The sequence below is a fragment of the Meleagris gallopavo genome, chromosome 1, assembly GCF_905368555.1.
Source record: "Meleagris gallopavo chromosome 1, MGAL_WU_HG_1.1, whole genome shotgun sequence".
NCBI lineage: Eukaryota > Metazoa > Chordata > Aves > Galliformes > Phasianidae > Meleagris > Meleagris gallopavo.
Window position 1 is genome coordinate 53,077,123 of NC_139404.1, and position 13,417 is coordinate 53,090,539.

At 38.0% G+C, this 13,417-nt stretch overlaps 1 protein-coding gene across 1 annotated transcript in view; it reads right to left on the reverse strand.

Moving 5' to 3' along the window:
• The window catches only part of RFX4 (regulatory factor X4), a 63,544-nt gene that overhangs the window by 33,516 nt on the left and 16,611 nt on the right, over positions 1-13,417 (reverse strand). The window contains exons 6-11 of the mRNA XM_019615312.2: positions 11,742-11,955; positions 10,825-10,902; positions 8,660-8,823; positions 6,211-6,311; positions 4,363-4,421; positions 2,705-2,849 (exon numbers count right to left, since the gene is read on the reverse strand). Of these exons, the coding sequence (XP_019470857.2) occupies positions 2,705-2,849; positions 4,363-4,421; positions 6,211-6,311; positions 8,660-8,823; positions 10,825-10,902; positions 11,742-11,955 (761 nt within the window). The remainder of the gene's footprint in view (positions 1-2,704; positions 2,850-4,362; positions 4,422-6,210; positions 6,312-8,659; positions 8,824-10,824; positions 10,903-11,741; positions 11,956-13,417) is intronic.

The following is a 13,417-nucleotide window of genomic DNA, read 5'->3' on the forward strand; positions in this document are numbered from 1 at the left end:
AACAATCAAATAATTAAACTGCAGCTCTTAAAACTGCAAGTCTCCAGTTTATTAATGAGAATCAATGACTAAAAGGCAAAGAATCATGAGCTGTGACACCTTAAGAAACTGTTCTTCAACCCAGCTAAAATAAAAGGCCCAGTAAATCAAGAAGAAAGATATTTTCTACCTGCTGTGTCACAGGATGATCTCAATGTGCTATGCATTTCCATTTATGCTTAACTGCAAATAACAAGAGGGAAGAATTTCCCACCATAGGAAGCAGATAGTGGGGGAGGTGGAGGAGACAAAGTTTAAAGGTGATAGCTGGAGAAGTGAGCCAGAGAGACAGTCTGAGATTAAAGCAAAGAAGGAGCTCATTGGTCTAAATGGAGCAAGAGCATCCCATGATGAATCAGCAAGATAAGCAGAAAAGCTTTTGCACTCCACCTGATTAAAACTTTGTTTAACTTACACTTGCAAAGGCGGGATGATCAGAAACTTTAGTCATAGAAGAAGGGAAATAATGATGTTTGGGCTGCCTTTATCTTGTTTCGTTGTTTTACTGAATGGGCAGCCTCTCTTTATTCAGGATAAGATCTCAGAGAAATCCAAATGTTGTCTTCTTATCTGAGTATTTGGCTGGACAGAAACTGCCACTAGATGCAATTATTCACATGCTGTGCAAAGAGGGGAGCAACAGTAGGAAAACAAATCAGTTGCCTGCTTTGGCAATGCAGGAGCACTGCAACTGTGGAGCATTGCAACCATGTACCATCAGCTATTTGAGAAAAGTAATTGCTTAGTATTTACTGACTGTTAAAAATATGGGATCTGAAAACAATGGGAATAAAGAAGAAACCAGGTCAAAGACAGCAACTGTACCTGAGAAAGCAAGAAATAGCTTCTCATCTACCCAATGATTTTAGTGTTTCTCTCTAACTTTAGTGCAACTCTCTAACGTACAGACTTATTCACTTTTTTTGTTATTCTTCTTCTTCTTTTTTTTTTTTTCACTGAGAGATAGTAGCTGAAAATTGTACTTTCTTGGTTCTTAATGCCAAGAACGTGCAAGCAGGCCTTAAATTGCATGTGACGAGTCATAGAAAGTGTAACCTATGAGATGCTCTTTGGCCAAGTAGAACATACATCAGTGATGAAGGAAAAAGTTCTAAGATTTAGAATAAGCTTTCTATGTATTTGACATCCCTGTGGAATCCCACTACCTGTTGAACGTGCATATTGGATTACCATGTCTGTGAGCTTATGTTTTTGCTTATTGAAATATATGGACCAACAATATGGAAAAATGTGTGTTCAAATCCATCTGCATTCAAGAAAATTCCATTTGACTTGATGATACTTAAGTTTGTATTTAAATATTCAGCACACATATCAAAATATTTCCTAAACAGTGAGAATTTTCTGAATGAGAGCCAAAACTATTGCTGCTCCTAGGGATTATAACTTTGAGAATTCATTACTTTTTGGTCAGTGGGTGGATGCTGGGTAGACACATAACAGATAGCAGAAAAATGTAGCAAACTCCTATACTCCAGTCTCACTATTCTCTACTTCCCCTGTTGCTATGTCGAGTTTCAGACCCTTAAGAATGGAAGAGCACCGTGTAAGGAGGTGAATCAAGGATTAAGAAGGACAGGTAAGGGTACAAAGGACATCTCACTGAAAATGTAGCAGAGGATGTAAGACCCATTCCTAAAAAGGAGAGAAGACTTTTACCATAGTGTTACCATAGTGAGACAAGATGGGTGTGAGAGAAGAGCCAGTGTCAACTTTGCAGGGTCCAATGTTCATGTGAATGTATCACCCTTCCTCTTTCTAGCCACACAATGAAAGAATCACCCCACTAGCAAATGTACCCACAGGGCTCCCACAAATAGTATCCAGGTGGATCCCCATTAAAGCTGGTCCTGGATGAGACATGACTGATCCTAAGGAGTGAGATCAATACAACAGATAAGTTTGAAGGGAACCAAAGTTACGAATGACACTAAAAACAAAGCTAGTCAATACCAGTGCCTTGCAGGAATAATCACAGTGTGCTCAGGGTTAAACCTGAGCTTACAGTCACATTTGCTTGACAAGTCAAATAAAATTTTATAAATGCAAAATAAGATCAAAACCAATTTGCCAGCATCTCCAAAGTCACTTTTCTTTTTGTGCCTTTCACTACACTACAAAGAATCTAAATTAGTCAATTAACTTGCTTAATACAGTACATTTATTTATTCATAAAAGTTCAGGGTAAAAGCTTCATCCCATTAAATTCCTTTGTTTAAGAAAATACCATGTAAAATGGAGCTATTTACAAATAAAATTTACAAGGGACTCAAAGCTATTTGGGGGCAAAAACATTCAAAAGAAAATTCCCCCACAATTTTACAGCAGGGTAGACTGACTTCATTAGATCCAATGGCTAATGCATAGATTTACTTTGCTCAGTCCATGGCAAAAAAAAAAACAACTCCCCCTCTATTTGCCACTGGTTGTTCTAGATACTAGAAAGAAAGTCTGTAATGAAGGAGTGCCCAGATCTATGCCTTAAAATATAAGACCTTAAAAAAGATTTGCCTTCTGTTTTGAGCAATGTCTCCTTATATATCTTAAGCAAACGAATAGCTGCAAAAACATTACTTCCACTTAGGGTTTTTTTCCAACAAGAAACCAAGGTTCACCTGGCTTTATTTGAGGGTTCATCTCTTACATTGTATGATGAGTTTTCTGTGCTCCTCCCGTGAGTCCTCCATGGTATAGAGGGTTTGTTTGGTAATGCTATTCAGATCCACGTTCCTCCAGTCCTCTAGCATTTGAAAAGTGATGTCTGCACTGTGGATCACCGTTCTTGATGCCTGTAATCCAATCCAATCCATTCATTAGTTCATGGTTTATTTGATTAAAAAATAACCTTTATCCCCTTTTCCGCTTCCTTAGCTAGGCTCACTAAATTGATTCTCCTCATTCAACCCTACCCACTAAACAGATATCTTATGGAAGTTACAGGGCCTTCTTACCACAGTGAACTTTGAAATCAGTTTGCGTTGCTCAATGAACATCAAATATTTTGCTCTCACTCACCACAAACCCAACATACAGACTCTCCAAATTAAAACAGCTCCATTGGTTTTTCAGTTTGCTTGAGGTCAAAATTAAAAGCAACAGCAAAAATGAAGCCAAAAAGAAAGGAACCTTACAAGGGTTTACAAACCACCCTCTCCCACACTATGAAAACTCCCATCCTTCTCTCAGCCACAAGAAAAAACTGAAGATCATTTGCCTCTCTATAATATCTGCTTCATGGCTGGTTGACTCAGGATTCTGCTGGTGATAATGACAAGAATGGGATGATAGAAAAGGAAGTGACAAAATTTCAAGCTAATACGACACACACCAGATCTCTGTAAGTGAAACAGAGATGATAGCCCACACTAAGGTTACCAGATTCCCCAAGGAAATTATACATTTGAATAATCCTTCAATGTCAGGAGACGGTTGGATCCCAAGCCTGATGCAGAAGGTTGTGGTCTCTGTATATTGATTTCCTCTGAACCTCTAGAAACCTTCAAAGTTCAGTGACATTCCACTGTGGGAAAGGTAGAACTAGCATTTTTGTCTCCAGCGCTGAAATAATGGAGGGAAGAAATCTACAAAGGTGTCCTTCCAGAAGCATTTCCCCCCCCCGCCAAGTTTCTTCCTGTGGGCTTCCTGACTCTCAGGTTTACCCTGAGGTGCTGGATATACCTTTCAAATGTAAAGCTTTAAATCTAATAAGGAAAGCAAACTATCTGCTTCAATATATATGTGAAACTTCAATTAATTCAGTGCATCCTCCCCTATTTTGTACTACGTAGAGTATGGCCTCATTAATTTTTGATAGGTAATTGTCACCTAAAGTAGCTGGTGAAAGAAAACAGTTCAGGGTGATTTTCTTACATTCCCTTGCTGTGGTCATAAAATTATTTTCATTTAAAACCCAAGTGGCTCAACCCTTTTGTTTTTCACTAATTTACTTTTGATTTATAACATCCAATTAAACTTGGAAGTTTTTGTCAGACAAATATAAATTTTTCTGTCTCCATAATAGTCCTGATTCAAGCTTCACTGAAACCAATGGATCCTCTCAAATCATATCCTAAATTTGTTTCAGAAAAGTTTTCTGCTTAATTTAATGATCAGTGTGGCTTCCAGCTCTCTAGCAAAGTACTTTTGTTGATTAGTTCTTGATTTTGTCATAGTAATTGTTGGAAAGAAACTGCTAACACGATCTCTTCCTCTTTGAGTAAAGTCCAGCTTGTCAATTTAATGAATTATTTTACAAGTCAGTAAAAATGGCATTCAGCAAACTCAGGTAACTGAAATATTTACTTGGCAGAGATGATTTAGTGACGTCTGTCGCCGGAGTATTTGTGAGAATCTTCTGGACACTGTAGGAAAGAGGAGATATATACTTACATACTGTGCTAAATAAGTAAAATCCTTTATTTCTGAAAATTCTGAATTAAAATCAGCACTGAAAAAAACATATTCAGTTTTTTACATTCAATTGTGGCAACATACTGTTTGCATGAATAGCACAGTTTTAACTTAGTTTAAGCCTTGACCTATAACCTTAAATCTGGATACTCAATCAATTTTACAGAGGCGTATTACAAGTGATGATTTATAGATGCTGTGAATAACGAGAGGACAAGAGAAACGTAGAGGACAATGGAAGAGCTTTACTTGTTTAGCATAGCAAATTTTCTCTTGATACACAAAAGAGCTGAAAACCATACAGACAGAACTATTTAACAAGAAGAAAAATGTTGGTGCGAGAACAAGTGGGCAAAACATAATGACAGCAACATTTTATCAGGGAATTAGAAAAGTTTCCTAAGTCTTAATGCAAACAGGTTTTGGAGGAGCCTTCAGACTGGACTAAGGAAGGAGCTAAAATCTGAAACAGTTTCAGGCAAAATTTGATTAAAGTTTCTAAAAGTGATTACATGACACACTAACATGCAATGGCATAAGAGGGCCTAGGAGGTACTTGCCATCTCTATTTCTTTCCAAGAGGATTTGAACCTTGTATTAAGATACTTCTTGTACTCAGAAACTGGAATTTTAAAATGTTTTGTTGATCATGTTTTGTCTGAATTATATGACTTAAGAATTGCAAATACAACCAAGACTTGCAGTTCCTCCATTCAGTAGTTCCTTTGATCACAACTTTTGATTAGGAGGAAAAAACTGCAGAAATGACAAAGGCTAGGATGTATGTGCTAGGATGGACTCAACTTTTTTCTTTTAAAATCACAAAAGACCTGCAGAGCTATCCAAACAGGCCTTAGATGTAGTCACAGAGTAGGAGTTCCCTCTGTGCAGTACACAGAGGCAGTTAAAGAGCATTGTTCAAGAATGAGTAGAGAGTGCATCGTCTGTCTCTTTCTCTCTCCTGGCAGAATTGGAAAATTGTTGCAGATCCTTGATATTTTTGAACAGAGAGAGATGTGATAATGCATGTTCTCAGCTCTGACTTTCTGTAACTTTAAAAATGAATTAGTAAACAACACACAGAAACCTAAAATGAGTTATTCTAATTCACATCCTAGAGTGTTCTCTGTAAAATATACTTCTAATTTTCCGTGCTGATCAAAATAGTTAATCCTTCTCCTAAATTAGTTTTTTTTTTTTTTTTCCCCTTTAACTTTGTGGTGTGGAATTTAGTGCTCATGAAAGGCAAAGAATTGAGAGCCGTGAAATAAAGCAGGCTTTATCAATAGGTGATGTGCACTGCAGGCATCTACAAAGCACGTCTGAATGGGGCTAGTGCCCTTTCCTGTGGCGACAGGGTAATTTGATCTCCTTCATTTTTAACTCTGGCACTTTTTTGAGCAAGGGCCTCAAGCTGTATTCAAATTGTGCTACCCTAAAGGTTTGTTTAATAATTTTCTTTGCCTAATATCATCCCTAATGTTTGCTTACTATCAACAAAATTAATTTCTTATCAGAACTCACAAGAAAGGAAAAGTAATTTTTCTCACTTCGAGCAGTGCCTCATTTCACTAAATGAAATTGGTTCTCACGAGCAAGTGGAGCTTGGGAGTGAATGCAAGATTAATAATGCTGTCAGTATTTAATTCTTAAAATAACTCAAGGTTCGCTTCCAATTAATTTGTAAACATTAACATTACATATTTCCCAGATTAATAGGAGAGATTTGGCAATACTTACATTCAAATTTGATATTTCGTAGGTTTTCTGGCAAGTCATGGAGAGCTACTTTCAGCCACTCATCCAGTTGCTTTGCAAACTTTCTGATCACCTGTGTCAAACTTAGAAGAGAAATCACTACATCAGAACATATACTCTGTGTCTTCTATAAGAATTGTGAACATGTGAACACTATGGGTCAATTATTTACACCTCACTATTATGCAGAGTTGCTGAACATGTTTTGGTCTGTAGGCATGAAGGAAAACTATGTAACACCATAGAGAATGAAAGTCTCTGTACTGCATTGTATTGATTCTTATAAATCTTTTTTTTTTTTTTAGCTTAGGATAAAATCATAAAATACAAAAACATAAAATCACATTTATTTAAAGAAGACAATAATAGATCAAGCCTGGGATTTCAGGTCATTTGTCCCTAAATTTATACAAATGGACACAGACACGTGTAAGTGAAACAATAACCAACTGTGCTCCAGATTGAAGCCATTGAGTGGATGGCTGTGACAGTCAGGAATTTCTAGACCGTATGTGGGGGCAAAGCAAAACCTTCCTGCTTAGCTCTGAGCAAGACAAGAACTTTCCTAGATGAATGAGATTTCCCTCTTCTTCCTTACACCCCTTTCCTGGATGACCCCATCATTTCCTCCTAAATTTGGAAGGCCCTTCTTGTAAATTGCTCAGTAAAAATGACAATTTCCAGGAGAAGTTCAGGGTATGATGTAGGGGAGACCTGCACTTGGTTCTGTCAGACTGAGCTGCCTCTAGTACTACTAGATACATACACGCTCTAACACTCAAGATACATAGACAGGGGAAGGATGCAAGGAACCTTACTTCATTCTGCCAGGCAGCCATTCTGTTTGTACTCCAACACACACTGCACAGAGGATAGAGGTGGTAAAATAACTGTTGCCATAGATCTGATCTGCTTTGCAGAAACACCTAGGATAGTGGATGGATGGCATTTGCTGCATCCTCTAAAAAGTGTTTTTTTTCTGTACAGCCAACATTCATTCCCAGGAAGTTCCTCAGAGGATTCTGGCTGAGTCAGCAAGATTTCCTTCAGGAGCTTCCAATGCAGTGAGACCCTTCTTCACCCCCTCCAGTGCAGGCTATGGCTTAATAGCCACAATCTGGCCCTTTATATGCATTACAAAAGTCCATATTCACACTCAAGTCTCTCCTTATTTGCTATGAAAGAACTAAGCAGCTTGAGAAAAGGACTGCTGTTCTGTTTAATCCTTCCAATGAAATAGATTTTTTTTTTTTGGGGGGGGGGGAGGGAGGAGAAGGCAAAGCTTGCAAAAACGTACATATCTTATCAAGGAAATCCCATGCTTATAACAGGTTTCTCATGGAAAAAATACTTTGTCTGTACTTTAGCAGTCATACACTACAAACAGCAATCACCAATTTAGGAGCATAGAATGACATCTCAAAAACATTTGCTGTAATTAGAGCTGCATTAAAATCCTGAAGGCCAAATATACAATGCCAATTATAAACTCTTAAAAGAATAAACAAAACAAATTATTTAACCTCAGGAAAGTATCAAATAATCACTAAAGGTGAATAAAGATTTAGAAAAAGAATGTTTCCTTTATTTATATTAGGAAAATCAAATGGAGGAATAGGTTGACTACACTCAGTGATTACACTTTTTGCTCTGAAATGTTGATCTCTGTTCTGTTTTCTCTACATGATTAAGATTTCTTGGACTCAGATGTACTCCAGGTAGGAAGAGAAAAGATGAGCTCTACCTTGTGGACTGGCAAAGAAAACTGAGCTCTGAAACAAAGGAGGCAAATACTTGTTAATATTAATGAAGTGATCCTTAAATAAGTGTGCATCTGTTCATCACAGTATAGCATTTAAATTAATCCAGGTTGTCTGAGACTTCTCAAGGACAATCTTCATATTTTCTGCTCTTGGCAAGCAGAATAACAATTGGGTTCCAAGAGTGTAAACATAGACAAATGCTTAGGTTGCAGTGCCTGAATATGCAAGAGAGTTATTTACAAACAGAGCAGCCAGGCCAGCTTTTGTCACTGTTACTCAGAGTACTGTTATGTTGCTACACAAGATTAGCAGAAATGTGTCTCAAGCTGTCAGAAAATGGAGGAACGTGTCATTCTGCAGCCTGCAGATATTCTGATATTCCCTGAAAGGTGGGACATGACTATTGGCTTGATGTTAATAAACCAAGAAGGTCTTATCCTTTATCACACAAAAAAGTCACACTTTTCACAACACAAGTGTTGTTAAAATCAATATGCTTTTTCACAAACATATGTTCTGCATTCAGCTCCTTTGAACTGGCATGTGATTTAAACTCAGGTGGAAACATGCAGCTTTCTGAGAACTGGTGCCATTTGCAAAGAGAAGATGATATATAATAAAGACAGCTGAGACATGTAGAAATGGCCAATGCAGTCAGTTATACTGACCTGTCAGGTAGTGCTTGCAGTACTGTTGGCATCAAAACTCCAGAAATTGCTTTGTATAAAATGGAGTCACAAACTCCAACTATATTTACTACAGTTGAAGAACCAAGTACAGGCAGCATATGAGGAGGCATCCCTTGCCAAAAGTGCAGAAGAAAACTTTGAACCTGCAATCGTGAGAAGGAGAAGGGACATGTAAGAGAAAATAACAAAAGGCCACAAATACTTTTTCCTTTAAATGATCCTGTTTGGATAACATTTATTTCAGTCTCACAACTGGATTTATGATATACAATACAGATGAGATACATTCCTTAAATAGACAGGCTTATACTTAACCAGGTGCTGAATGGGATAAGGGCAAGGAGGCATTCTGAGTTGGAGACAGGGTACCTTTTTGTTCCTACAGCTGAGAGGCCCATGGGTACCACAGTATTTTCACATTCTATCACATGAGTGTAACTCCTTGGCTTCCACATACCAGACCTTTTTCTCTCTGCTCCTGTATACGGAGTAATGAAACTAGGGCTTGGTGTGGGGAGGGACAGGAAGACAGCACACAGTGATGGGGGCCAGTATATCATTTTCTGCATTAATTTTGAAAAGAAACAGTTTGGAGATCTTAACAGCTGTTATAGTGACTAAAGAAAAGCAGCAATTATTTCTTCTTTATCTCCTCCTCTATGAAGGAAAGTGGAGAAAGAATGGAGAAGGGCAAAAAAGAAAATAGGGAGGAAATTTCAGACACAAAAAGATGCATCTGAAAACTGTCATTTAGGAAATAAAGGTATTACTAAGTGAACGATATGGTCAATTCTGCAGGGGTCAGAACACCAGCATTTCTACATGATAACCTTTTAACACACAACCTGTAACTGCAACCAGGTGCAGTAAATAACATTTATCATTTACATCTTGTTACTGTTTTTACATCTTGTTACTGTTCAGCCCTTTCTCCACCATTGATCCTGACAGATTCCCTAGGAAAAGACAACATCCTTCTCTGAAGAAAGCATTCAGAGACTGATCCAGCAAAACCTTCTGTATATGTGTTCTCCCTGAATCAGTGGGCTTGGAGCGAAAGGGACAAGGGGTTTGGTTTTCTCTAATCCGTACATCAGATTTAAATATTTTTTTATGCTTCTGGGTTCCCACTTAAACATGGTTAGGAGAAGATCTGAGAGACACATTGGAAAATGTGAAAAGAAGTAAAATAATACTGAAGAAACAATTTTCTTGCAAGGAAGAACCTAGACTGGTGCAATGGCTTAAGAGAGCCTCAGGCTTTAAATCAGAGGAGTTTGAGAGCTAGAGCAAGATAGAAAAAAGGAAGGAATTCTCTGCTTTAGTTCAGAATGCAGAGTCAAAAGACCCATTTCCTTTGACTTTTTCCAAATTATATTTGAATGAGGCTCTCAGCATTTCTATAGTCAGATTTGCTTTCCTAGAAAAGAAGATTTCTCCACATGTGATATAAAACTCTTTGCTGTCCAGTAATGTTTGATGTTTGTAGCCATTCACCTCTAATTATAGGACTTGTATGCATGCATTGTCAGAAAACCCTTAGGTTCAGTTTGATATCCTAATGAATCGTATCAACTATTGAGCAGTGTGTGTGTTCCTGGCTGCACTACCAAACAACTGAGGAACTGGAGACTTTAGGTAGAGGTTTACTGCGATGTCAGGGAGGCTCTCGGCCCCCCAGCTCCATGCTCATTGTTAACAGACTAGCAGAGAACATCATTTTGGCTGCGGCACCTGCTCTGGGTTTGTTCAGAACACACAGAGGAATTCCTTCAAACAGAGCTCAGTTCAAAGTTCAAAGCTCAGTTCCTTACTCAAAGGTTAGGAAAGTAGTGATGGATACACTTGTTGAGATGTAAGAACTGGATTGTCAACATCCCGTAAGAGGATATTACCACCTTAATCCCAATGGAGAATCAAAACCATTCCCACTGCTTTCATTCCTCTAACTCACATAAGTGGTATAAATGAGATCTAATGCTATCAGTGACATAATATGTAATATGCATAGCTATTCTTCATTATTCATGAAAAGGATTAGCCACCACAAAACCATATGTTTGTAATATCAAATTCAAAATAAGCTCTCAGATCCATTCATACCAGTAGTATCATTAAACTACAACTGCAGTTTCTAACCATACCTCATCAAAGTTTGCCCTTATTACAGTGTCTAGTATCCTCTGACAGTGAGTTCTATACATCATAATAAAAGTAGAAACCTGAAAAAGAATGAGAAGGAGACACACAAAAGTTCATTCTACTTTAAGAAATCTGCTTTTAAAACTATCAGAATATAGAGCACAAAACAGTTGTTTCTTATCTATGCAAAATTGCAAAAATAATGAAATCAGAGTCTAGTTAGATTAGCTTTAACATAAGTTTTCTTCTTAAAGGTAAATTCTCCCTTTGAATTCATGAATTTTTCTATGTCAATGGGATTCTTCAAATGCAAGAGGAGCAAAAAACCAGTGAGATCAAAGACGAGAATGTGGCCCTAATTAGGACATAAAGAACTATAAAACCCTAGTCTTTTGTCCACTTTACATTGATACTACATGTGTGAATAGCATCAGAAAACTAGCAAGCTCAGCCAAGAACAGTCAGAGCACTTTTGTCATAGGTGTAGTAGACAGGATTCTTTTAACTTTCAGCCTAGAAGGATAAGAAATGCATTAAATTCCTCTCCCTACAAGAAACCATCAGATTTATTTTTCAGTTTGCCAACAAGTGGGTTCACATATTGCTAAACAGAAAACTGGGGTCTTGTTATTGGTGATTTAACCAGTTACCATCCAAGCCTTTCCTGCTGTATGTAATACAACTTTGAAAGAAGAGTGTGCGTAGGCTTTACATATGCTATACATCTGATAGCATATGCTGTTGTACTAAGGGAAGATACTTCTGACTATTATAAGAAGCAATTAAGTTCCCCATAAATAAAGTCAAAGCATTATTGAACTTATCTTATTTAAAGTCTTTATACTTTAGACGAAGTTTTCATCCAAAGCAGGGAAAGAAAGATACAGGACAAGCTAAGAAAATATTTCCAAAGCGTTACCTTCTCCTCTGGCAGACTGGCTGGCAGATTTAGATCTTTGACATTTGGAAACTCTGGCAGTAATGTTCCCAGTTTGGATCGTGGTGAATATGCCACTGTCTGTTTGGTCACTTCTTTTTTTCCAGTTTCATTGACCCAGGCTGCTCCTTTTTTAGAATACATCACATCGTAATACTGTGAGTTTTCTTTCACTGCAATTCCATAATAATGGTACCTGATACACAGAGAGGTACATTTCATAAAGTAGACTGTTTAAAAATTATTTTTAAAAGTATATGGAAGTAAGAGAAATTGACAATGTTAATAATCTCTATAGCAAAACAGACTTTGTAATAGTTTCTGTATCATTAACAAGCATTGATTCAGTAGCAGAATATTGTGGGTATACTCTGGGTTTTCAAATTTCTTTCTTTTGGTAAAAGCGGCTCTCTTCAGAGTTAATAAAGCTGACTGTTGCAGGGCAGAAAATTAATGGAGTTCTATGGTTTTTTTTCTTATGATTTAAAAGCCCGTCCTAAAGCTACTTGCTGGCAGAGTTGTGCTGTGCAGCTGCTCCTTTAGTTTAGCAATAAGCAGAGGTACAGCCCCTCTGGTCTGGCCCTTCTGTTGTGATTTCTTCTCAGACTGTCAAGGGCTGCTTTGATCCCTGAATAGCACAAGTCTTTATCACAAACAAACTGATCAGAAATGTTTCAAAACCTGAAAGCCCTGCAATGAAAAGGGGGGGAGAGGAGGGAGGGAGAAGCACGTGTGCTTGAAAGCAATGAACAGCAGAAAATGTACAGTCCAAAATGCTGTGCCTTGTAACTTAGCATCATAATTGGTCTTGGATCAGCACCGGATACTACACAATGCTGTAACTCTGCCTGTGCAGAGCACAGTGGGTGTTACACGGTGTGGCTGCACTACAAGAACGGACTGGTGGCCTTATGGCACAGGGCTGTGCCACGGCTTAGCATTATTATAGGTGTTAATGGGAGCACTCATTATCCAGGCTAACCCTTGCATAGGAGCAGCAGAAACAATCTCATTCACCCTGTGATTTTGCTAACATTTACTTCATTTTCTCAGCTGTAAGACCCACCACCACTTCAACTAAATTTTTAGTGGTTACAAAAGGCAACATAAAATCATATTGCTCTTGTATCTTTGACTCTGTTTTCTTAAAGGGAATTTTCAATGGTCTTCCAGTTCTCTCCTTCCTGCCTATCAGACCGAGATGAGACTTTCACTTCTGCATCCAGTTGTGGTGGGAGGAGAGGAGCCCATCTCCAGATGTTTGTCATCCTCCCCAGACAGACAGTTACTGTTTTCAGAGTGCTACAGGCAGATCAGTTCACTTGATTACCCCTCGTTTGCTTTAGGAAAATCATCTGGCTTTACTAACATCAATTCAAATAGTGAAAGAGCAGTGTCTAATTGATTATAGCTTAAGCTAAGGTGACTTTTTTTCTAGAGCAGATTCACTCATTCACCCGCAAATCGGCGCATGTTATAATCTCCAACAGAAAGTAGTGGCAAATAGCTGGAAGTCCTAATCTTGTCTACCAGCACAGATGGGCTGAGAGGAGGCCTGGGGAGCTGCAGGATTCTCGTATGTGCTGCCACTACCATTTCGACTGAGGATGTTCCATCTCATCCATCAATAAATGAAATAAAAATAAAAGCTATCTTGA